General features: G+C 38.9%; 2 protein-coding genes across 3 annotated transcripts; both read right to left on the reverse strand.

Annotated features, from left to right (window-relative positions):
- Window positions 1-665: 665 nt before the first annotated feature.
- LOC110967444 (methionine aminopeptidase 2-like) lies at window positions 666-12,469 on the reverse strand. Its single transcript, XM_022217043.2, has 11 exons — window positions 12,282-12,469; window positions 8,928-9,023; window positions 8,785-8,847; window positions 8,587-8,689; window positions 6,513-6,674; window positions 6,127-6,308; window positions 4,706-4,800; window positions 4,523-4,619; window positions 4,043-4,146; window positions 3,175-3,290; window positions 666-1,690 (listed from the first exon to the last, which is right to left on the reverse strand). Exons 1-11 carry the CDS (start codon window positions 12,427-12,429, stop codon window positions 1,438-1,440), a joined length of 1,419 nt encoding a protein of 472 aa, XP_022072735.1. The 5' UTR covers window positions 12,430-12,469; the 3' UTR covers window positions 666-1,437.
- A 2,289-nt stretch (window positions 12,470-14,758) lies between these two features.
- On the reverse strand, window positions 14,759-23,074 carry pwp1 (PWP1 homolog, endonuclein). 2 transcript variants are annotated; one of them, XM_022217041.2, is made up of 15 exons: window positions 22,873-23,074; window positions 21,701-21,759; window positions 21,398-21,564; window positions 21,211-21,296; window positions 21,017-21,113; window positions 19,902-20,012; window positions 19,653-19,783; window positions 18,887-18,957; window positions 18,505-18,601; window positions 18,361-18,422; window positions 18,174-18,285; window positions 16,837-16,927; window positions 15,716-15,837; window positions 15,525-15,630; window positions 14,759-15,350 (listed from the first exon to the last, which is right to left on the reverse strand). In XM_022217041.2, exons 1-15 carry the CDS (start codon window positions 22,936-22,938, stop codon window positions 15,256-15,258), a joined length of 1,473 nt encoding a protein of 490 aa, XP_022072733.1. In that variant the 5' UTR covers window positions 22,939-23,074; the 3' UTR covers window positions 14,759-15,255. The 2 variants fall into 2 exon arrangements, with proteins under 2 accessions (XP_022072733.1, XP_022072732.1); XM_022217040.2 differs by having other exon boundaries at window positions 18,887-18,960.
- Between the last annotated feature and the right edge of the window lie 103 nt (window positions 23,075-23,177).

Consider the following 23,177-nt stretch of genomic DNA (forward strand, 5'->3'; position numbering starts at 1 on the left):
AGCCTATCCATGTAACAAGAAAGCCGATTAATTTATTTTGTTAAAAGTCAAGCTACTGATTTTGATAGAAAATTTAAAAACATTTCACTAGTCCCAAATTGTATCATGTTAACTCTCGATTATCTCAGTCGCTAAACGTTGATCATGTTCAGCAGGTGTTTGGTTCTGGGCAGCCTGGAGAGGAGGGAGGAAAACACACACCAGTGATTGTAACAGAGAAACTGCAAAATATGATCATTACAGAGATACAAGATTGGACTCACCAGGAACTGGGTCAGTCTGTAAGAGAGGGACTTTTGAAGTCCATGGGATTTATCTTATATTTTTATTAAAAGTAAAAATGTTTTTATTTTCATTTATGATCAAGTCCTTACAAATTCCATAATTATTTATTTTGGAAACAGTTAATAAAAAATGACTGGGTATCACCTGCTCCACGTTTTGTGTCTCGATTCTGTCACTTCATGTCTTGGTTTTGTCGATTCATGTCTCTTTTTGTCTCCTTTTTATCTTGTTTTAGTCATCTTGTCTTATGTCATCTTGTGTCTTGTTTGTGTCGTTTTGTGTCTTGTTTGTGTCGTTTTGTGTCTCCATCTTGTCGTTTTCTGTCTTTAGTCAAGATTTTTTTTTATACTTTTATCAGAGAAACGAGAGGAGACAACCCACAATGAGCAAAATTATTTTAATCTTTTTCTTTCTTACAAAAACATTGTCGGGGAGAGTTCAAAATGAAGCATTTTAACTGGGAACATACAGCGGCAGCAGCCATTTCAGAGATATTTTACTAACATCAAAGAAAGAACTGGAGGGCCAGAGTGCAGAGTTCCCTCCTGTAGCGACAGAACCCAGACGTACAGCTGTGGGTGCTCGGTGTCTGTATGAGGATGGCGTTGATTATTACAACACCCCTGATCTTTAAATGGTACAAATTGTCTGTTTGCGGAGATTTCTGGCCATGCATCGACCTAACCACTTCCAGGAGCCGTCAGCAGCCTTTGAGCTCAGTTTAAATGGAGCACTAAAGCACTGAAGGCTCAGAGTGGAGAACAGAAAGTTGAAAAATGAAAGCGAGGTATAAAGAGGTCTCAGACGGTCTCCCTCTAGTTTGAATACTGGGGTTGCACTAAATCACCTGGCAGCTTAAATACATGTTAAACTGTTTGACAGTTAACTCTTTTATGCTTTGCTAAACGAGGTCCGCAGGACACTGAAGGAAACTACGATGCTTCCTCCAACAGAAAGGTGTTTTTCTAGCTGTGGTTGGTGATAGAAAACAAGGTTGCTGCTCCTTCTTCCTGGAAAGCTGTGAGTGGTGCAGTAGCGTTTGGCATCTTTCACTGCAGCTCTGATTCAACCACATCCTGTTTTTGTTTTTGTCTGGAGGTGCTGTGGGGCGGTGGTGGGGGTCTGGCGGTGTTGGGAGGTATGGTGGGGGTGTCAGTAGTCATCTCCCCGGCTCACCACCTCCTTGCAGGTGGGCCTGAGCAGGATGGTGTGCTCGAACTGAGCGGTGTAGCAGCCCTTGGTGTCGCAGAGCGGAGGGTAGGGGTCCACGATGCCCAGGTCGCACAGGTTCTTCAGGGCCATCAGGTACTTGCTCTCTCCCAGGCGGTCCAGCCAGCGGCGGCAGAACGCCAACGTGCCGAAGTTCTCGTTGATCACGTTCAGTAGGTGCTTGGCTCTGGGCAGCCTGGAGAAGAGGGAGGGAAAAAAAAAAAACACCAGTGATTCTAACAGAGCAACTCTAAAATATGATCATTACACACAGCTCAGTTAGAATACTAGCTTCACCAGGAACCGGATCAATATATAATGAGGGACTTCTGAAGTCCATGGGATATATCTTACACACATTTTTATTTAAAAAAAAAAACTATTTCTAGGTTCATTATGATGATTTTGTGTCTCATTTGTGTTATTTTGTGTCTTAGTTTTGTCGTTTTGAGTCTTGTTTTAGTAGTTTTGTGTCTCGATTTTGTCGTTTTGTCTCATTTTGATCATTTTGCGTCTCAGTTTTTTTTTTTTAAAAAAAAAGACTGGATATCACTAAAATGTCAACTAAATAACCATACAAATTTATTAACAACCACCTTCTAATTAGCTACACAATAATAAAATAAAATGAGCTTATTCAAATGTAGTTTTGATTCTGTTCTTTTTGTTAAGTTGGCATAATAAAGACAGATATTTCTTTTTGGAAATATATCATATTTTAGATGGAAAACAACAAACTATCACTTTCAGTTAAATTACCCGTTACAAAAACACCTCTCCAGGAAGTGTGTTAATTCCAGATCACATGACCTGCTCCACATGATGTCATTTCCTCCTGAAGAAAAGACTGGAAGACTCCAAGGCTTTATGAGTTATTTAATATAAAGTAGTGTGTGAGTCAAGTGTGGATTTATGGCATGTCAACAGGTTTACAGCAATATCTTTAGAAATAACTTTTAATTTCAATTTTATTCAGTTGTATATATAATATTTAGAAGAATCTTTGTGTAAAAATGCCATGTGGTGTTTGGTTATAGGCGGCCATGTTGATTTTAGGCCTGAAAACAACAAAAATGTCAACTATGACACAAAAAGTCCTGCAGTTATATATTGACCCTGTTATTGATTTATTAATATTAACTGATCCTGTCACAGCAACAGGATCAGTTAACCTGACCTGTTTATGGTCAGTCGATCAACACTTGAAAACTCTAAAATCTTTTTCGTGTTCACAGTTGTCGTGCTTTGATTGAGCAGCAGCAAATATGTTTCATTTGCTGTGATATGAAATTGAAAAATCATCAAATAGTCACATTAAAGCCACAGGAAGTGGTAAATATTTAGCACTTTTGCTCGATAAATGAACTTCAGGCCTTTCTTTTCTGCCTAAAATGTACCATATTAAGGCTGCAAGCAATTATTTCTTAATTTTTTTTAGTTTATCAATAGTTTGTACAGTTGATGTCAGTAAATAGTGAGAAAGCTTCAAAGATGTTGACTCTACAGTAACAGAATCACATTTTAGAAACAAGTAATTATTGTGTGGATCAAAGTTAATGTTTTGTTGACTTACTTTTGTTTTCAGCGTAATAATACTAACCCTAAAATTAAAGCTAACTGACCTGGAATGAGGTAATACTGACGGAAAATGGTGTTTTCTTTGTGCTGTGACTGACTCACCTGATGGGAACATGGCCCACATCAAAGTTCTTCATGTAGTGAGAACACTCCATGTCGTCGTGCACCACACCTTTACCTGTGCTGCCGAACGTCTCGATGGCGTAAACCTCTCCCTCCTGCAGAGTGGAAACACACACAGGCAGAAAGAAAAAGGCTTTTAGATGCACAGTTTGTTGTATTTTCTAAGTTGTCTGTCGAAAAGCTGTGAACTGAACCTCCTGTTGTACCCCACAGTATGATAAATAAACAGTTACACCGTTAATGAGGCAAAATGAGAGAAAACCAGTGTCACGTCGTCATTTTGCGTCTCGTTTTTGCCGCTTCGCGTTTCGTTTTTGTTATTTTGTGTCTTGTTTTTATCGTTTGATGTCTCGTTTTTGTCATTTTGTGTCTCGTTTTTCTTGTTTTTTCTCGGTTTTGTCATTTGAGGAACAGTTACATTGTTATTGAGACACAATGAGAGAAAACCAGTATCTCGTTTTTGTCATTTTGTGTCTTGTGTTTGTCATTTTGTGTCTTGTTTTTGTCACTTCGTGTTTCGTTTTTGTCATTTTGTGTCTTGTTTTTGTCGTTCTGTGTCTCGTTTTTGTCATTTTGTGTCTTGTTTTTGTCACTTCGTGTTTCGTTTTTGTCATTTTGTGTCTTGTTTTTGTCGTTCTGTGTCTCGTTTTTGTCATTTTGTGTCTCGTTTTTGCCGCTTCGGGTTTCGTTTTTGTTATTTTGTGTCTTGTTTTTGTCATTTTGTGTCTTGTTTTTGTCGTTTTTTTCTCGTTTTTTTCATTTGAGGAACAGTTACATTGTTATTGAGACAAAATGAGAGAAAACCAGTAATAATGTGATACATGTATATTAAAGATGGACTCCTCACCTCCATTCTTGTGGCTTCTCCTCCCTTAACGATGGGCACAGTCTTTCCAGCGTGTATCCTGTACTGACCGATCGAATGACCGTTCAGGTTTCGGATCGGCTTCACTGGAAAAGCAGAAACAAGATTCAGAAATAAAGGATGCTCAGCATCTTATTCCACTAAGCCACTTTATATTGCTGTTTGCTAATCCTTAGTCAGCTAATGTCAGAATGAAATCTGTTGTCACTTGTAGCAGCTGATCAAAGACAATTATGGGAAGTTGGGTCACAAAATGATGAATACAAAATAATATTTGGCATCAAACAAACTCTGGAGTCGTATTTCTATTGCCTTAAATCCCAGGATTCCGCTTGTAATCCGTTGCTGTGGAGTCTGCTGAATGGCTGCTTTATGTGACGTGTGCCGTTTATTATTTCAGACACAGTGGAATCATAACAGCAAACATCAGCACACACAGCTGTATGAGCCATGAGAACCTACCTTGGTAAGTTTTGCCGTCGAGCTCGACCTCGTAGGACTCCATCACCTCCTGGATCGCCTCTCCGACGTCACACAGACGCACATCGATGCCGGCGTTCTGCAGCAAACACACAGAAAGCACACAGCCTCAGAACACGTCCAACAGGAGAGGCGTGTTGGCGTTTGTGTACGTTTCAGTCCTACTTTGATTCCAGTATTGGTGGAGTCTCTCACAGCCTCCAGCAGCTTGTCGTACTTTGGGTTAAATGTGACGGTGAAGGCACAGTCAATGATCCGCCCTGCAGAGACGCACCAGGAAGACAAAACAGAACGTTAGCAGCATCATTTAAAGCAGATCTGCTTGACGGCTTAAAGCTGTGCAGCAGAGGTGTCAAACTGAATTTAGTTCAGTTCCAAATTCAGCCCAATTTGATCTCAGTGATCAGGAAAATCACAGCATAATAACCTATAAATAACTGCAAATGTTTCCTTTGTTTTAGTGCAAAAAAGTGCATTCTGAAAATGTTCATATTGAAGGAATTATCTTTTTACAAAACGTTATGAACAAACGGAAATTCCTTAAGAAAAAAAAGATCAATTTCAACATTATTAAGCCTCAGTTTGTCATTTACACGTTACAACTTCCAGATCACAGTTTCTACAAAGGAACACATTTAGTCACAGATATGTGGAACTGAGCGATGTAGTGTTTTACTTCATGATCAAAATGACCAAAGTCAGACAAAAACAAGACAAAATGACAAAAATGAGACACAAAAACAAGAAATAAAATGACAAAAGAATGAGACAAACGGCACAAAAAATGAGGCAAAAAAGCTATAAAAAATTAAGAAATGACAAAAACAAAACAAAAATTACACAATGACAAAAGCGAGAAAGAAAATGACAAAAAAATAGACAACACAAGTGAGACAAAAAATACACAAATTGTTGCACAAAACAATGAATAAAGCAAAACATAAAATGACAAAGACAAAAAAAAACACCAGCGAGACAAAAAGGAAACACAAAACGACAAAAACGAGAAGCAAATGATAAGTCAGATAAAAAGATGAAAAACCACAAAAACACAACAAAATATTACAAAACGAGACACAAAACGACAAAAGCAAGAAACAGAATGACCAAAAATTGACAAACAACTCAGGCAAGATGAAAAAAATACAAAACAAAAACGCTACACAAAACAATGAATAAAGCAAAACACAAAACGAAGAAAAAAATAAGACAAAAGACACAGCGAGACAAAAGGAAACACAAAACGACAAAAATGTGAGACAAACGACAAAAATCAGACAAAAAACAACAAAGACAAAATATTACAAAAATGAGACAAAATGACAAAAGAACAATCTAGTATTTTACTTTATGATCAAAACAACTTGTCATGGTCTAAAAGTTATTTTAAATGTATAGTTTTACTAATTTAAACTAATTCTTTTTACACTTCACAAAGCTGTCCCAGGGGCCGGACTGGATCCTCTACTGGGCTGGTTCTGTTCCACATGTTTGACCCCCCTGTCGTATTTAATTACCGTTTGCTCACAGCTACTCTAACTATCCATCACAGATACGTTCACTTCCCAACATCAGCACTGAATTACCGTTAATGTGCGTGCCGAAGTCGATCTTGCAGACGTCGTCGTACTGCAGGACGGTGGTGTCTCCGGCGTTGGGAGTGTAGTGGGCAGCGCAGTGGTTCAGGGAGCAGCCGGTGGGGAAGGCCAGGCCGGCGTTCAGCCCGTTCTCCTTTATCAGCTTACGGGAGCAGTCCTCCAACCGCTCGCTGGAGGGAAACGGCGAGAGACACGAGGAGGGAACAAATCAAGCAAGTCTTTGTTTTGTTTGGTCAGATTTTAACACAGAGTTTGATGAACGGTCCAAACTGGATTGACTAACTTACATCTCCAAGCATTGGATTTGAAAAGCTCTGCTCTACATCCACTAATAACACAAATGAAACGCTTCGTAGCGATGAAAGCGTCCTCACCAGATTTCGGTCATGGTCATGCCGGGCTTCAGGAAGCTCTGGACGTGCTGGCGGACCTGTCTGTGGGCCTCGGCCGCCTGTCTGAAGTCGTTCCACACCTCCTCGTTGGCTTTATCCAGCACCCGCTTCTCCTCGCTGCTCGTACGCCACGCTGCACTGCGACTGGGAGACAAACGACATTTTACTACAGGCCTCGAGGCAGGAGGATCTACTGCAGGCGAAGATGCTTAAAGAGGTGAACGGATAACGCTGATAAAAGCTGGAACTGGTTTTACAACAACAACAAAGCTCCTCATTCATCGTCTCACCAGGGTCAACGACTTTATTTACATCTTTCAACATCTGAACTCTGTGTAAACATTCGTACACATTCACATGATGTTTGCAAGTAAAATTTAGACTCAAGCACAGTTTTGATGTAAACAAACCACCTGGATGAAAAGAATGCAGATCAGGGGTGTCAAATTCATTTTAGTTCAGGTTCCACATCCAACCCAGTTTGATCTCTAGTGGGCCGAACCGGTAAAATCAGAGGATAAAAACCTATAAATAACCACAACTCCACGCGTTTCCTTTGTTTTAGTGCGAAAAAAAAGAACATTCTGACAATATTCACATTCAATTAACGATCTTTTTTTTTTACAAAACATCATGAACAACCTGAAATTTCTTAGAAAAATAAGTTCAATTTCAGCCTCAGTTTATCATTTCCACATTACAACTTCTAGATCACAGAGTGTCTACAAAGGAACACAACATTCAGTCACAGCTATCTGGAACTGAACCATGTAGAGTTTTACGTTAACAAACAACAAACATAAGACAAACTATTACAATAAAGAGAAACAAAATGTCAAAAATGAGACAAACCACACACAGAAACACAAAAAAGAGGCAAAAAAATCAAACAAAAAAGTTACAAAGCGACAAAAAACTCAAGCATGACAAAAAGGAAACACAAAAATGACAAAAACAAGAAACAAAACGACAAAACCATGTGAGATGACAAAACTCAGACAAAATACTACAAAAATGAGACACAAAATAACTAAAAAACAATGAACAATCTAGTGTTTTACTTTATGATCAAAACAACTTGTTATGGTCCAGAAATTATTTTAAATTTATAGTTTTACTAATTTACAATCTGCAGTTAATGTCTTCTCTATTTTTACACTTTGAGGGCCGGATTGGACCCTCTGGAGGGCCGGTTTTGGCCCACGGGCCGCATGTTTGTGAAACACACCACAACTGCACCAGCATGCCACATGCAGTGTTTCCAGCTGTGATCCGGTGTGTTTCCCTGAAGCGGGTCGCAGCTCATTTGCATAAAGTAGACTGGACTTCTACTTTATGCAAATCGGATGCGGTGTGCAGAGATTCCAGCATCGTGAAGCTGTCCCCAAACATCTAAACTAGCCGTCGGTGAACTAAAACGAGGACGGATTCAGCTGCTGCACAGCCTATTTCTCGTCTCAAATGCTTTCAGAAATACTTTTCGCTGAAGCGTTTTCTAAATAAAAGAGAAAGTGTGCAGCCGAGCCGATGTGTTTATCTGCCGGACCGTCAAGCTGAAAGCTTGGTCATGTGACCACGTAGCGGCCCGCTGTCATGTGACAACGTTGTGGTCCACTAGTGACGGCCCACCATCCGTGGGACTTTCAGATGCAGCGCGGAGAATCACATGTAGTGGACACGCAGCTTAATTTCTGTTGTTTGATCATACAGTAAAACACTACATCGTTCAGTTCCAGATAGCTGTGACTGAATGTTGTGTTCCTTTGTAGACACTCTGTGATCTATAAGTTGTAATGTGGAAATGATAAACTGAGGCTGAATGTTGCTGAAGTTGAACTTATTCTTCTTAAGAAATTTCAGTTTGTTCAAAATGTTTTGTAAAAAAGATAATTCCTTAAATGTGAACTTTTTCAGAGTGTATTATTTTGCACTAAAACAAAGGAAACATTTGCAGTTGTGGTTATTTCTAGTTTATTATGCTGTGATTTTACTGGTCCGGATCACTGGAGATCAAACTTAAAACGCTGCTGGAGGTGAAGGTGTGTGTCCTTCTTACCCATCCTGAGTTGTGGGGTATTCACACTCCTGTCCAATGGGGAACGTTCCACTCGGGTACAGCTCACAGATGGGAACAGACGGGGGGTCGGTCTGTGATTTGGCTGAAGAGGAAACACAAAAACTTCACGACACCATTCTCCACTCCACCGTGTACAACCCTGCAGCCTTTAGAGCTCCAGCAAGTTCACCAACTTACGTCCTTTCTTCTTCTTTTTCTTCTTCTTCTTTTTCCCTGCCGAGTTTTCTCCGTCGTCCCCCTCTGTGAAAACGAAGACACTGTCGTCACACCGACTACCGGATCTAATGAAGCATGAAACAGCTGATGACGGAGACAATCACCTTCCTCGCCGTCCTCCTCCTTCTCTTTGTCCTCTATCGCCTGCTTCTCCAGCTGCTTGGTCACGTCGGCCACTCCGTCTGCCTCGGCTTCAGTGCCTGAAAACACACCATCAACGAAAAGTCCAATAAGTTACTTACTCACTGACAGAGGAGAGGCAGATGTGGGGAAACAAAACGGAGCATAAACATGAATCCTTCAGCATCCACTGGAGCAGCTAAAAGAGAAGCATTTATGGTAATGTTTCTCTATAACAGGGGTGTCAAACATGCGGACCACGGGCCAAAACCGGCCCTCCAGAGGGTCCAATTCAGTCCTTAATGAGTAAAAATTACAGAGAAGACATGAACTGCAGATTTTAAATTAGTGCAACTATAAATATAAAATAATTTCTGGACCATGACAAGTTGTTTTGATCATAAAGTAAAACACTACATTGGTGTTTTTCATTCTCTGTCTCATCTTTGTAATATTTTGTCTTGTTTTTGTTGTTTTATTTCTCATTTTTGTTGTTTTGTGTTTCCTCTTTGTCTCGCTTTTGGTCTTGGTTTTGTCGCTTGTCCATTTTTTGTTGCTTTGTAATTTTTATTGTCAAATTTTTTGTCTCATTTTTGCTTTGTGTCGTTTGTCTAATTTTTTTGTCATTTTGTGTCTTGATTTTTGTAATTTTTTGTCTCACTTGTGTTTTGTCGATTTTTTGGTGGTTTTGTCATTTTTTGTCTCATTTGTGCTCATTTTTTCAAAGCCAAGAGGCGACAAATCCAGTCTAAAATGCTCAGTTTAGTATTTCTCAACCTGAAAAAGAAGCATTTTACTCCAACCTATCTCTAATCAGCAGAAACAAGAAATACCAGACCAGATGTATTTTCATTTATAGGCTCTTTTTTAAGGTTCTATAATTTCCCAGAGGTTTAATGCTTTGTTTTTTGTTCTTGAAAATTCCTCTCTGTTGTAAAGTTAAACAAATACTGAAGGACAAAGTATTGGAAAACAGTAAAATGCTCTGCCTGTAATTCATATCTTTGTTGTTTTAAGCGTGAAGGGACCAAAGAAGAAGTTATTTTATTCAGTATATATTTTTTTAATTAATCAGTTATCTGTATTTATTTCTGCCAAATACTGGAATCGGTATCAGCCTCAAAATATTCATATAGTTCCGAGTTCTAGCTTCAAGTGTTCTGTAAGTTCTGAACATGTAGTGAAAGGTTTCTAAAATGGAAGTAATTTAATGGAGTTTGGTGCAAAGTGGACGGGAACAGATGGCTGACGAAGTTCTACTGTGTCTGATTCAATCCAGAAATAATTCTTTGCTTCTTCTGTCCTTATATAATAACGCTGGCAAAAGGGAGAATTACGAAACAGGAAAACTTGGCTGAAGCTCAACGCAGTCGGTGAGAATGCTGCTAACAGGAGCCTGTAGATCACAGGAGGGACGTGTTTTCCTCTCAAAATAAGCCGTAAATTACTTTTTACAGCAGCTGAGTCGGATGTCATGGGTCCTGGGTGAAGCCCCGGCCACAGCCTGGTGTGTTTTATGAGGCCTGACGGCGCTTCGAGCTCCACAACCCACACCGCTGTGAACCCGCATGGCTAATGAGGATCAGCGCCAGTCAGCCGGTTCAGCAGCTGCACTTCCGGCAGGACTTTCACAACAAAATTAGAGACGCAGCGTCTCAACAAGAGCTTCATAAAGATCTCTCTCTCTCTCTCTCTCTCTCTCTCTCTCTCTCTATATATATATATATATATATATATATATGTATGTAAATATATACATATTATTGCAGGGTCTGAGCATTAGTGGTAAATTCTCTCCAGCAAATGTTTATTTTATATTATATGTTGGATTTTAGCTCTGACTGAAAGCAGTCAGTTAAATGTGACTAATAAACTAAATAACAAACCAACTAACTGTATCTACTACTACTGAACATAACCCTATAAGACCCAAATACAGAAAAAAAATAGCAAAAAAACCCAAAACACACACACATATACACACGCCAATGCAGAAAAGAGCAAAAAATAAAATATATAAAACCCCAAATATAGAAAAAAAGAGCAAATAAAACAAAAACAAATATCAACACAAATACAGAAAAAATGCAAAAAGAATAAAGAACATAAAATAAAACAAATAATCATAATATATAAACCTAAATACACAACAATATTAGCAAAAACAAATACAATAAAACTACATATATAACAGAAAAATATAGATAATAATGAAAAAATAAAACAGATGTATTTTTTGCAACAGTGGGAAAACAGTCAGATAACTTAGTTTTGTATATATATAACATTATAGGGTCGTTATCTTAATAATAAATTTATCCAGGTATATTTTTGAATAATTGAAAACACTGTAGGTTTTTAAATCTTATGAAAATTTATCAGATATATTTGTCCACAAAGTTATGTGACACAACAAACCAGCTGTTCACCATACTTTTTAATATAAGTGTAATATTTTTATTTCTCTATTAGCAAACACTTTGGCTCACTGTGTTTGAATGCTCTACAAATAATAGTGTCCTGGTTTGACAAAATAACTCAAAATAACTTCTCTACCAACAAAGTTTGTCTTTCAAACTTGCACACTTATCTTATGCTGTCATTGTGTTTCTCCATAAGTCGAAAAAATACCATGTTTCATCTATAAACTTCTGGTTTTTGGTGGGGATTCTAATACTCATCCTTGTGTGCTGTATGCTGACACTGAGTGTCATTCACTCTCGAAAAGGTTTGAGAAACACTGGGGTTTAGTTATTAGAAAAGCGCTGATTGGTGTTTGACTCCTTACATGAATTCACTGCTGTATTTTACCACACCCACAAAAATAACTGGAATACACTGCACTGTTTTACTGAGTTTTACATCTGGAACACGTTACTCCCTGCAGATCAATTTGACTCATTTTATCCATGGGCAAATGAGTTTTTTCATATTTAAGCAGCTTTGCTTGGTGTAAAATTTTATATACTTGTTATTGTGATAACTATTAAAGTTTTTATTATTTTACCATAAAATTAGCACTTTGAGATTTGTTTTCAAAGGTAAAGTGCATTATAAATTAATTTATTATTATTATTACTAAGCTCACATTTGTATATGTCTATTCTGATTCATATCCAAGTTTCATAACTATATCTATATATTTTATATCTTTCATTTTATATATATATATATATGAAGCATGACTAAACCAAGTCGCAGGATGCTTTTATTTTGAAGGCACGAGCCCGTGGTTTCCGTCTCGGTTGTATCTCCGCGTATCTGACTTGACGCAGCTCTAAATCAGTAGCATTAGCTCCGTTAGCCTGTTAGCACGGAAGCGTTGAGGACAGCCTCACCTGTCGTCGCGGACTTGTTCTTCTTCTTCTTTTTCCTCTTCTTCTTCGCCGTCTCCTCCACCGGGTCGGCCTCCTCTCGATCCTCCGCCTCCCCGTTCAGCTCCGGCTCTTGGACCGCTTTCTGCTCCGCAATCACCACGTCCGCCATGATCGCAGGCGCTGCTGGAAAAGGAAGCGCGAAGGATTGTGGGAGTTGCTGTGTGTGACGCAGACTTCAGGGACACTCGTTGTCTTTACAATCGCAACCATTTATTTTAATTTCCACTCTTCTCTGTCATCTTCTTCTACTCTCAGTTAGAAGAAGAAGATTAAATAATGTGCTGGTACGTAAAAATATATCAGCCGTTGAGTTTTACTGTCGTAATATTTGGATTAATTAGTAATAAGTAGTTTGTTTACTGGAACTAAATAAAGCAACAAAAAAAAAACTAAACCCGAAAAACAAACAAACAAAAACATATGGGAACATGTCATGTAAACACGAGATAAACTGAAATACAAAAGATTTTTAAAGGAGATAATAATTTATTGTCTCTCCATATGACTAGTTACAACACAGTGAATCCAGAGTCTAGAGTTTGACTGCTGCATTTTTATAGTTCCAATATGTTTAACAACAGCTCCAAGTGAGTTAATGCTTTATACGGGCACCTACTAAGTTTTATGACCCATGACAATCATTTTATAAAATAACATAACAGGACTTGCAAACATGTATGGTCGGAAAACGGACGTCGATGGGAGCACCTGAAGGCATCACTCAGTAATACCTGCTGAATCAGCTGAAGAGGAGCTTCAGCAGTTAGCAGGGGTCCTAAAGAGGAAACGACCTTCACTGAGGTAGAAATACATTAAGAGATGTCCAACAGAATATCATAAGTTTTGACATGAACTGTATTGATAAAAAAATTGGTTAAAACTGTGATCTGTTAAACCCTAAAACCCATTGTTGCAAAAATACATCAGTTTTATCTATTTTTTAATTAGTATTATCTATTTCACATACACGTGTGTGTGTGTGTGTGTGTGTGTGTGTGTGTGTGTGTGTGTGTGTGTGTGTGTGTGTGTGTATATATATGTAATGCATTTATATATATATAAATACATTTTTTTTAATTTTTGTATATTTTTGATTAGTAATGAATTTATTACATATATACACACACATACATATACACATACATTTATATGTATATATACACATGTATATATGTCAGCAGACAGCTGATGTAATGTTCACTTGTTGTCATAGTTACAGTGACATCCCATTCCTTATCCATAGGGTTCAATATGACGTTGGTCATAACAGCTTCAACTTTTCTGGGAAGGCTGTCCACAAGGTTTAGGAGTGTGTTTATGAGAATTTTTGACCATTCTTCCAGAAGGCCTGGCTCTCGGTCTCCGCTCTAATTCATCGCAAAGGTGTTCTATAGGGCTGAGGTCAGGACTCTGTGTAGGCCGGTCAAGTTCATCCACACCAGACTCTGTCATCCATGTCTTTATGGACCTTGCTTTGTGCACTGGTGCACAGTCATGTTGGAAGAGGAAGGGGGCAGCTCCAAACTGTTCCCACAAAGTTGGGAGCATGGAATTGTCCAAAATGTCTCGGTATGCTGAAGCATTCGGGGTTTCTGTCACTGGAACTAAGGGGCCAAGCCCAGCTCCTGAAAAACAACCCCACACCATAATCCCCCCTCCACCAAACTTTACACTTGGCACAATGCAGTCCAACAAGTATCGTTCTCCTGACAACCGCCAACCCAGACTGGTCCATCAGATTGCCAGATGGAGAAGTGTGATTGGTCACTCCAGAGAAGGCGTCTCCACTGCTCTAGAGTCCAGTGGCGGCGTGCTTTACACCACTGCATCTGATGCTTTGCATTGCACTTGGTGATGTACGGCTTGGATGCAGCTGCTCGGCCATGGAAACCCATTCCATGAAGCTCTCTGCTGAAGCACTGTCCTTGAGCTAATCTGAAGGCCAAATGAAGTTTGAAGGTCTGTAGCCATTGACTCTGCAGAAAGTTGGTGACCTCTTGGCATTATGCACCTCAGCATCCGCTGACCCCGCTCCATCAGTTTACGTGGCCGACCACTTGGTGGCTGAGTTGTTGTCGTTCCCACACACTTCCACTTTCTTATTATACAGCTGACAGTTGACTGTGGAATATTTAGGAGCGAGGAAATGTCACGACTGGATTTGTTGCACAGGTGGCATCCTATCACAGTTCCACGCTGGAATTCACTGAGCTCCTGAGAGCGACCCATTGTTTCACAAATGTTTGTAAAAGCAGTCTGCATGCTTAGGTGCTTGATTTTATACACCTGTGGCCATGGAAGTGATTGGAACACCTGATTCTGATTATTTGGATGAGTGAGCAAATACTTTTGGCAATATAATGTATTTGATCCCCTTTAGACAAAATCTTCACATCAAAAGAAAGCGCGACTACAAGGGTTTCAGAACAGAATCAATATTTACAAGTCTGACAAACTGCATTTATTTATTGAATATGCAGCATTTTGAACAGTTGATTATTTCTCATTTGTCTTTTGTTAATGTGTTATTACAAGGAAACCCAGGTAAACATGTCCTGCTGTAAATCAGTTTCTTGTGTGTTTTTCATGTGAAAATAATCTTACCAACACATTAAATTTGTAATGTAGAAAGAAAGTGAAGCAGTCCAAACAATAGTATCACTGCTTCCACTCAACAATCAAAAAATACATTTATTCATATAAGTGGCACAGTTTCTTTACTTTTTTAAACACATCTTTGAATATTTGTCAGCGCTGATATAAAAAGCTGATAGAAATGTCTTTGTGTCTTTTCAGGCTGGTTTAGAAACACTTGGGTCGGCGTTTCTGTGCAGCGTCATCCACTTGTCTTCCCGTGACGCTGCAGGGTGAACGAGCAGATCAGCTTCACGCGTTTCCACAGGAGCTCAGTTTATTCCTGACGACTGCTGCTTCACTAGGAGACCTCCATGTCTGCTGTGGCTGCAGAGCTCGACGCCTGAGATCCAGCATTTGCCACCAAACGTTCTCGACTGCCGAACACCTCAGTCACTAAAAACAAACACAGGCATCATTACATTAATTACATAAATAAATAAAAGCAGAGCACTGGAGGATACATTCCCCAGATTCCAGCCAACAACTTGGAGTAAAACTTTTATACAAAGACTTTTTAACCCTCTGGGGCTGCACAGTGGAGAAGAAAAAGCTCAGTGTTAATTTTACCTGCTGCAATGTCACTGATATTCCAAACCCGCAGACCGTCCTTCTGCCCCCCAAAGGCGTAAACGAAGGGCAGGTCGGGGCAACAGGAAGCACAGAACAGAACTCCCTGTTGACAGGAGAACAATATTAACATCTTCATGACTTTGTGACTGAACACCTCAATAACAGAAGATCTAAGTGGAAGTTCGTACCATCTTCATGTCTCTGGAGTGCACCAGGTTGGGCTTGTTGCCTAAAATGTCCCAGATCTTGACGTGTTTGTCGGCTGATGAGGTGACCAAACATCCTTTGATCTGGCTGCTGAGGTCCAAACCTGCAGGAGGTTCAGAGACGTTTAGACGCTATCGCTGTCCCTTTAACCCTCCTGTTGTCCTCATTTATGGGCACCATAAAATATATTGTTTCCATGTCTAAAAAACCCTAAAAAATTCAGCAAAAAAATTCCCCAAATTTCTGAAAATTTGCAAAACCTTCAGGAAGAAAATTCCAATAATTACTTAAAAGTTAAATTTTCGCAAAATCCCCCAAATTTGGCAATAAAATTCTTGTAAATATTTTCAAAAAATGAGTAAAAATCTTTCCAAAAATCCTTAAAATATCTAAAGTGATAACATATATATCAGTAAAACTAATATTTTCTTAAGAACATTCACAAAAAAAATCAGCCAAAATCCAGAAAAATTCGCTGAATTTTGGCAGATTTTTTTTGTGAATGTTCTTTAACGCTTTTAACATTTCTTTTTTCCGCCAAAAAATGTTCAAAGATTTCCCAAAAATGTTGAAAATGTGGACATCAGAAGTTTCACTGTGAAAATCTGTATTTTTTCCCACATTTTCTAACTTTAAAACGGGTCAATTTCACCTTCAGGGTTAAAACACGTCAAGTCCACCTTAAACACGCATGAAATGAACAAGGTGTATTCAGGATTTCACCAACTTAATTTACCTGCTTATTTTGCTTTTAGGGTCAAAATATATTGATAATCCAGACACAGCTACGTAAAAATATGAATTTCACTTCACCTGTATGGGTTTGGACTGATACAGAAAATCTAAATGCTGTGATGAATAAAACAGGAAAATAAAGGTTGAAGCTGGTTGTTCTGTGCCATCCAACTGTCTGATTTTTTTCTTAGAAGTAAAAATGGTTTCCAACAGGGGCTGGACAAACAAGTTAACCGCAGGTTTCTCCACATTTCTCTGCTGCGTATGAATGAAGCTTTCATCCTTTGCAAATGAATCAAGTCGGAGCTGGTTTTCACTCTGTGATGCCACATCTTCTGTTACGAATTCTGTTTACTCTTCCACCCACCTGACACTTCCTCATCGTGAGCCCTCAGGGTGAACACGGGTTTATCTGAGCGAGCGTCCAGACAGTAGACGAACCCGTCCTCCGTGCTGGCCTGAAACACAGCGAGTCAGTTCACAAGAGTCTTTACAGGAACGTGACGGACAAAAGCGTTTTCAGTGAGGCCTTATTCATCGTCCAACCAGCTCAGATGAAAAGTAAAAACACTGAGCAGAGGACATCTGTAGTATGACAGCGAAGAGCCCTGGAAAAGAGCTGCTGCTTAGAAAAGGCTAGTAGGAATGTTAACCCTCGTGTCGTCCTGCGGGTCAAACTGACCCGTTTTAAAGTTTGAAAATGTGGAAATAAAAAATATATTTTCACAGTGAAACTTCTGATGTCCACATTTTCAACATTTTTGGGAAATCTTTGAAGATTTTTTGGTGGGAAAAAACTTAAATGTTTAAAAGGTTTCTTAAGAACATTCACACAAAAAAAATCAACCAAAATCCAGTGATTTTTTGCTGGATTTTGGTTGTTTTTATGTGAATGTTCTAAAAGAAAATATTAGAAGTTTACTGATACATATTGAATCCCATTACTCATTTTTTGGAAAATATTTTGAAGAATTTTCTTGCCAAATTTGGGGGATTTTTTTTAAAAATAAAACTTTTGAGGGAAACGGTTTGGCAAATTTTCAGAAATTTGGGGAATTTTTTGCTGATTTTTTTCAGACAAAGAAACAATATTTTTTGGTGCCGGTAAATGAAGACAACAGGAGGGTTAATAAAACAAACAAACAAAGGTACGGACATAAATACAGTTCTGCCTTTACCTGCTGGATTCAAGCAGGGATGAAACAAATCCTACTTCTTGTTATTAATCCCCAGAGGGAAACTGTGTTTTTGCATGTTATTCCATGGTAGCAGGAAGGTTCAGACCTGCTGATCAGTCATCCAGAACTCACCCGCTGTTCCACCACTCCATTTGTTTTTCCTATTTTTATTAATCTCCAGAGGGAAATTCAATCATTCCTCAAGTTGAGTAATTCCTTGAGGCAAAATTCTCTGAATGGAGACTTTATTTAATCCACTCCATACTAGACCCAGACTTCATCCTATACGGACCTGGATCTATAACCAATAAATTTGGCGGGACACTTTGATTTCAACCGGCGCATCTTTTCTAGTGTTTACGATGTTGATTTATCAGATCAGAGTGACCTACAAAGACATACAACATAGTCAGACTTTCTTTGTGTGCGTCGCCTCGACAAGAATTAAAGCCTCAGTCAAAGTAAAAAAGATGTCTTTACAAAAAAAAATAAAAACTGTGACAGAACCAGAAAGGACGTCACTTACGAGGAAGTTACAGGGTGAAAAGTGGTTCCAGACCAGACGCTCCACCTGTCCACTGAACCTCCAGGTGCGGTAGCTGCTGTCTGGACTCCGGCAGTCGTAAAGAACGGCCGTCCTGAAGACACAAAACGTAAACCTCAACCCCTCGTCACGGTGAAACAACCTCTAGTGAACAAAGAATGACACGTACTTGTCGTATGATCCTGATATTAGAGTCTGAGCTTCAAACGGGTGGAATTTTAACGTCTGGACCTGAGAGATAAAACATTGTCCACTGTGAGCGTCTAGTACCTCTTATAAGATGTGAACTCCATTTTTATCTCTCTCTAAATACCTTGTCAGTGTGTTTACGCAGAGTTGTGGCTGGTTTTCCTTGACACACGTCCCACAAGATCACGGTCTCATCTGCAGATCCACTGGCCAACACGTTCCTAAAAACACATTTGATTGACAGGAACAGACTCACAAATACAAAAAACACACACGAGCATTCAAAAGTCTGTGGCCACTTGGAAATGTCCTTTATTTTTCAATGATGAATCCAGTCTGGACACTGTTAACGTGGTGAATGACGATTCTAGCTGGAATCGTCGATAAATCCACAGAACAGAATGCGCTACATCTTTTCCTATTTACTAGAATGAAGAGTATTTTGTGATGTGTGTGTGCGGAGATTACATTTTTCTTGCACTGAATCAACAATTCCGAATACAAACCTGACCAGTTTGTTCCAGGATAAATCCAGCACCGCGTCCGTGTGGCCCTCTACAGGTTCAGCTGCTGCCCCCTGCTGGTGATGAAGGCAGTCAGCAGCATGATGATGATGATGATGATGATGATGATGATGATGATGATGTTACACAGCAGGAAACAAAAGAGGACGGCAGGACGAGACAATAAATATTAATAAATAATCATAACACAACTCAAAACAGTCTCCACGTGCAGCATGACACAGTTATAATGCCAGAAATAAAAAAAGGAAACAAAAGTTGCATTTGTTATATTTTTATTTTACCAAAATCCCTGCCAAAAACAGCAAGTGAGCAGGTAAAGCTTTTGAATACTGGAGTTACCAACAGCTCTGCATACTGTAGATATTTCACTATGTTTCCTCTGTATAAACACGGCCTGCAGTTCAACTGAAAGTCCCTGAATTTAGCCACTAATCACTAAATGGTTGCAGTGAAGAGGGCAGATTTTTCTGATTATCTGATTAGAGCGAATGCTGGATTTCTGCCAAACACGTTTTAAACGACACATGTAGAATACAGGGATTATAACAGAAAAATATGGTGCAAACGTATTGGTTCAAGGACCCCAGGAAAGCTGAAAATCCTACAGTATGATTGTTTTCTGTTTCTCTAGTTGGTTTTGGGGTTCAGAGGGTTAATAACATTACACAGATCTAATTAAAAAGTCATCACATTCTTAGAAAAATGTCCTGATTATTCCCTGATGAGAAACTGAACACTTCTGTACCTTTTTGCTCTTCTTCTTCTTCTTGGCGGCTTTTTTGCTCCCCAGAGAGAAAACCGGCTCCAGGCAGTCGACCACGTCCAGATCCCAGACGTCGATCTGAGGAGTCATGTTCCCCACGGCGGCGTAGTTGGCTGCAGCCGGAACACACAGAGGAGACGACCGGTTCTTTGTTTTCACCTTCATTCGACCAGGAAATCAACCGAGGCACATTTTGTCTTTTGGAAATGTCCGAATGTTAAACTTTCTTACCGGGTCCTTCACCGGGGTTCGGGTCAAAGTTCATCCACTCCACACACAGCGGATACGCCGGCAGCAGAATGTCGTGATGGACGTACAGAGAATCCTCCTCAGAGTTATAAACTGGAAAGGAACAAATTCAACTGCCACTATGTTTTTAAAGTATATGTAACAACTCAGTGATACGTTTGAGTTAAATGCTGCCAGATTTTACATTAATGTGTTTCCTTTTATTTGAACCTTCTGAAACTCAAAAACCGCTGGCTGGTATGAAAAGTATTTAACCCCGTAAAACCCACTGTTGAAGAAATGCAACATCACTTTGAGGTTTTTTTTAAATTTATATGTTATTTTTTCTTATTTTTTGCATTTTTTTCTCTATGAATATCTAAATATAGAAAAAAAACTTATGTCTATATATATATATATAAATGCATATTATTTTTGCTCATGTTTTGCTCTTTATTTTCTATATTTGAGTTTATATGTATTTTATATAATTTTTGCTATTTTTTCTATATTCAGATTTACACATAAAAATAATTCTTACTATTTTTTTGCTAGTTTGTTTCTATATTTGGGTTTATATATGTATGTCAGACGTACATATATACATCTGAAGTAGATCTAAAGGTATCAAAAAAAGGAATGAAGCAGTCAAAAGTTGAAAAATAAGACTGAAGACTAAAAGGTAGAAATTAAAAATCAATAAATTTAAGAATTAAGGACAACATCACACCAAAGAACCAGCAGCTAAAATTAAAAATAAAGAAAGAGAGGACGTATAAAATAAACAGGACAGAATGCAGAATAGAGCACTAAATCTAATTAAAGCTAAAAGTACACGTCACATAAAAGCAAGTCTGTAAAAGTGGATTTTAAGAAGTGATTTAAAAGAAGTTACTGACTTCAAGCCTCCACTTTGGAACCAGCAGAAGGGATCTGAGGATCTGAGACTCATAAAGGGTCAACAGATCATAAATGTAGCTTGAGCTGAAACCCTGGCGAGCTTTAAAAGTGATCAGTCAAACCTTAAAATCTATTCTAAAACCAACAGGGAGCCAGCAGGGGGAAGCTAGAACAGGTGTGGAGTGATGCCGTCTGCTAAAATAGGTAAGAACACTCACCATAGATCTCCAAATTACAGCAGTCCTTCTCTGCTTTGCCTGCCAGGATCAGGTTGTCACCGGGCTTGATCTGGAAATCTTCTCGCTCATACTGGTCCTAAAAAAAGCAATAAAAGTAACCTTACTGAACTAAAAATATAATTTAAGATCAATCTGAATGACTCATCCACACGTCTTTGAAGAAGAAGTCTCACTGTGTCTTTGATGGTGATGTACGGATCCTCCTCGTTGGTGCTGAACACCGTCAGTCCGGCCAGACTATCGCCAAGATTAGCAGTCACTGCAGCAGAAACAAACAGAAAGCAAAGGGTCAGTCTGTACAGGAGAAGAGTAAAATATCCACTGAAGAACTGGAGCGATCCCACAAAGAATGAACATCACCTGTGTCCTCTTCGTCGTATTTATCCAGGCCGTACTCTGCCAGTTCATCGTCTTCCTCGTTTCCTTCTTCATCCTTTGGAGCTTCAGCTTCATCAGCGATGTTACTGCCACTCGGTTCAGGAGGCAAACCTTCATCCTCCTCCTCTTCCTCCTCGGCTGCCAGCTCCCTGAGTCACAAAATGAAACGTCACTTTAAACATTTCAAATCTATTCAGAGAAACAGTCACACATCAACTCATTAGAAAAACATGCAAACATTGTTAGTATGAAACTAAAGTGTGTGTTTTTGTTCTCCTAACGTACCCCAGCTCTTCTTTAGCCTCAGTGATGATGCGCTGCAGCTCCTCTTGGCTCAGCTCCACCTGGAGTTACCGTACATGAAGCACGTCAGTAAATACGTTTTAGTGAACAGAGAAATGTTTATTCATACGGCTCGTTTTAAAACAACCTCAGCTGAACAAAGTGCTGCACGTTATACATGGGCCATGACAAAAATACAAACCAAAAACCAGGATAAAAACTTTTAAAAATTCATTTGTATGACATGAAAAAACTAAAGGAAAGTACGAAACAACAAGTCAATTTAGCATGACAACATGTGACATCAAATTTTTAATTAAAATAAATAGAAAAAACTGGCACATTTATATTATATCATGCAAATTTTGAGATTTGTTTTTCAAAGTATCAGTGGAGGAGAAATATTTTTCTGTTCCTGTTGTCAGTCAACAGAAATACAATCAAAACAGTGGCTGAAACGTAGCCCATCAAAGCTACATGTTAACCAACAGTTAGTTTAAACTGCTGGTTGTAGAACCGGAAATGAAACCAGAAATTTAACAATGATGATAAAATCAGCCATCTTTGCAGTATTTTTTAGCTAGAAAAACACAAGATGACTCAATGAGAAACATAATTATCAGATAAAGAAGATACAAAATGACGAGACACACACAAAATAACAAAAAGTTGCAAAATGACCACAAAACACATAAAATTACCACAAACACTGAAAACAGCCACAAATCTGTGGAGGAGTGAAAGAGATCACAGTAAAGATGAACTTCAAAACTCCCTCGAAAATATATTGACCCACCTAAAGGTGTCCCCCGTTAGGACTCTAAATACAGCTCAGTCCCACTTTTTCACATAGTATGTCTTTAGACTCACAGCAAGCACATATTAATACTTTTAGTTGAATTTGTCAAATTATTCAAGCACATCTTTCGCAATGAAAAGAATCTGAATGACTCTTCCACAGACTCTTCTAATGTTTCTTACTCTTAAAAAACAGACATTTAGGGTAAAACACTGCTACCACATACACGCTATGACACGACAACGTTTAAACGTACAGTCTCAGGTTAGATATAAAGTGAAATGTGGCTGTTTAAGACTTTTATCTGCCATGTTGACAGATTAGCCACCGGTCGGCTAACATTAGCCAGCTAGCTCAACATGCTAACGCTACTTACTTTGTCCGGGGTTTCCTTGGCAACGCCTCGTTTCACCCAGCCGACACAAGTGATCTGAGAGCTCATCCTGGAGAAACTGATAACACTAAATGTAATACAATCTGGGATAAAAACTGTAGTTTGAAGGCTGCTACACCTCAAATACGAACACACGTGAAGTAAAGCGGATCCTGTGTCGCATTCAGATGACGCCAGAAGTGTTCAAAACTCCGCCTGATTGAAAAAGTAAGAAGAAACTAATATAACACCATCCAGGACTGATAGAATGCTGGGTGTAGGAGGATAAATGTTCTAATTTTGTTAGG

Source organism: Acanthochromis polyacanthus, chromosome 1 (assembly GCF_021347895.1).
Source record: "Acanthochromis polyacanthus isolate Apoly-LR-REF ecotype Palm Island chromosome 1, KAUST_Apoly_ChrSc, whole genome shotgun sequence".
NCBI classification, from domain to species: domain Eukaryota; kingdom Metazoa; phylum Chordata; class Actinopteri; family Pomacentridae; genus Acanthochromis; species Acanthochromis polyacanthus.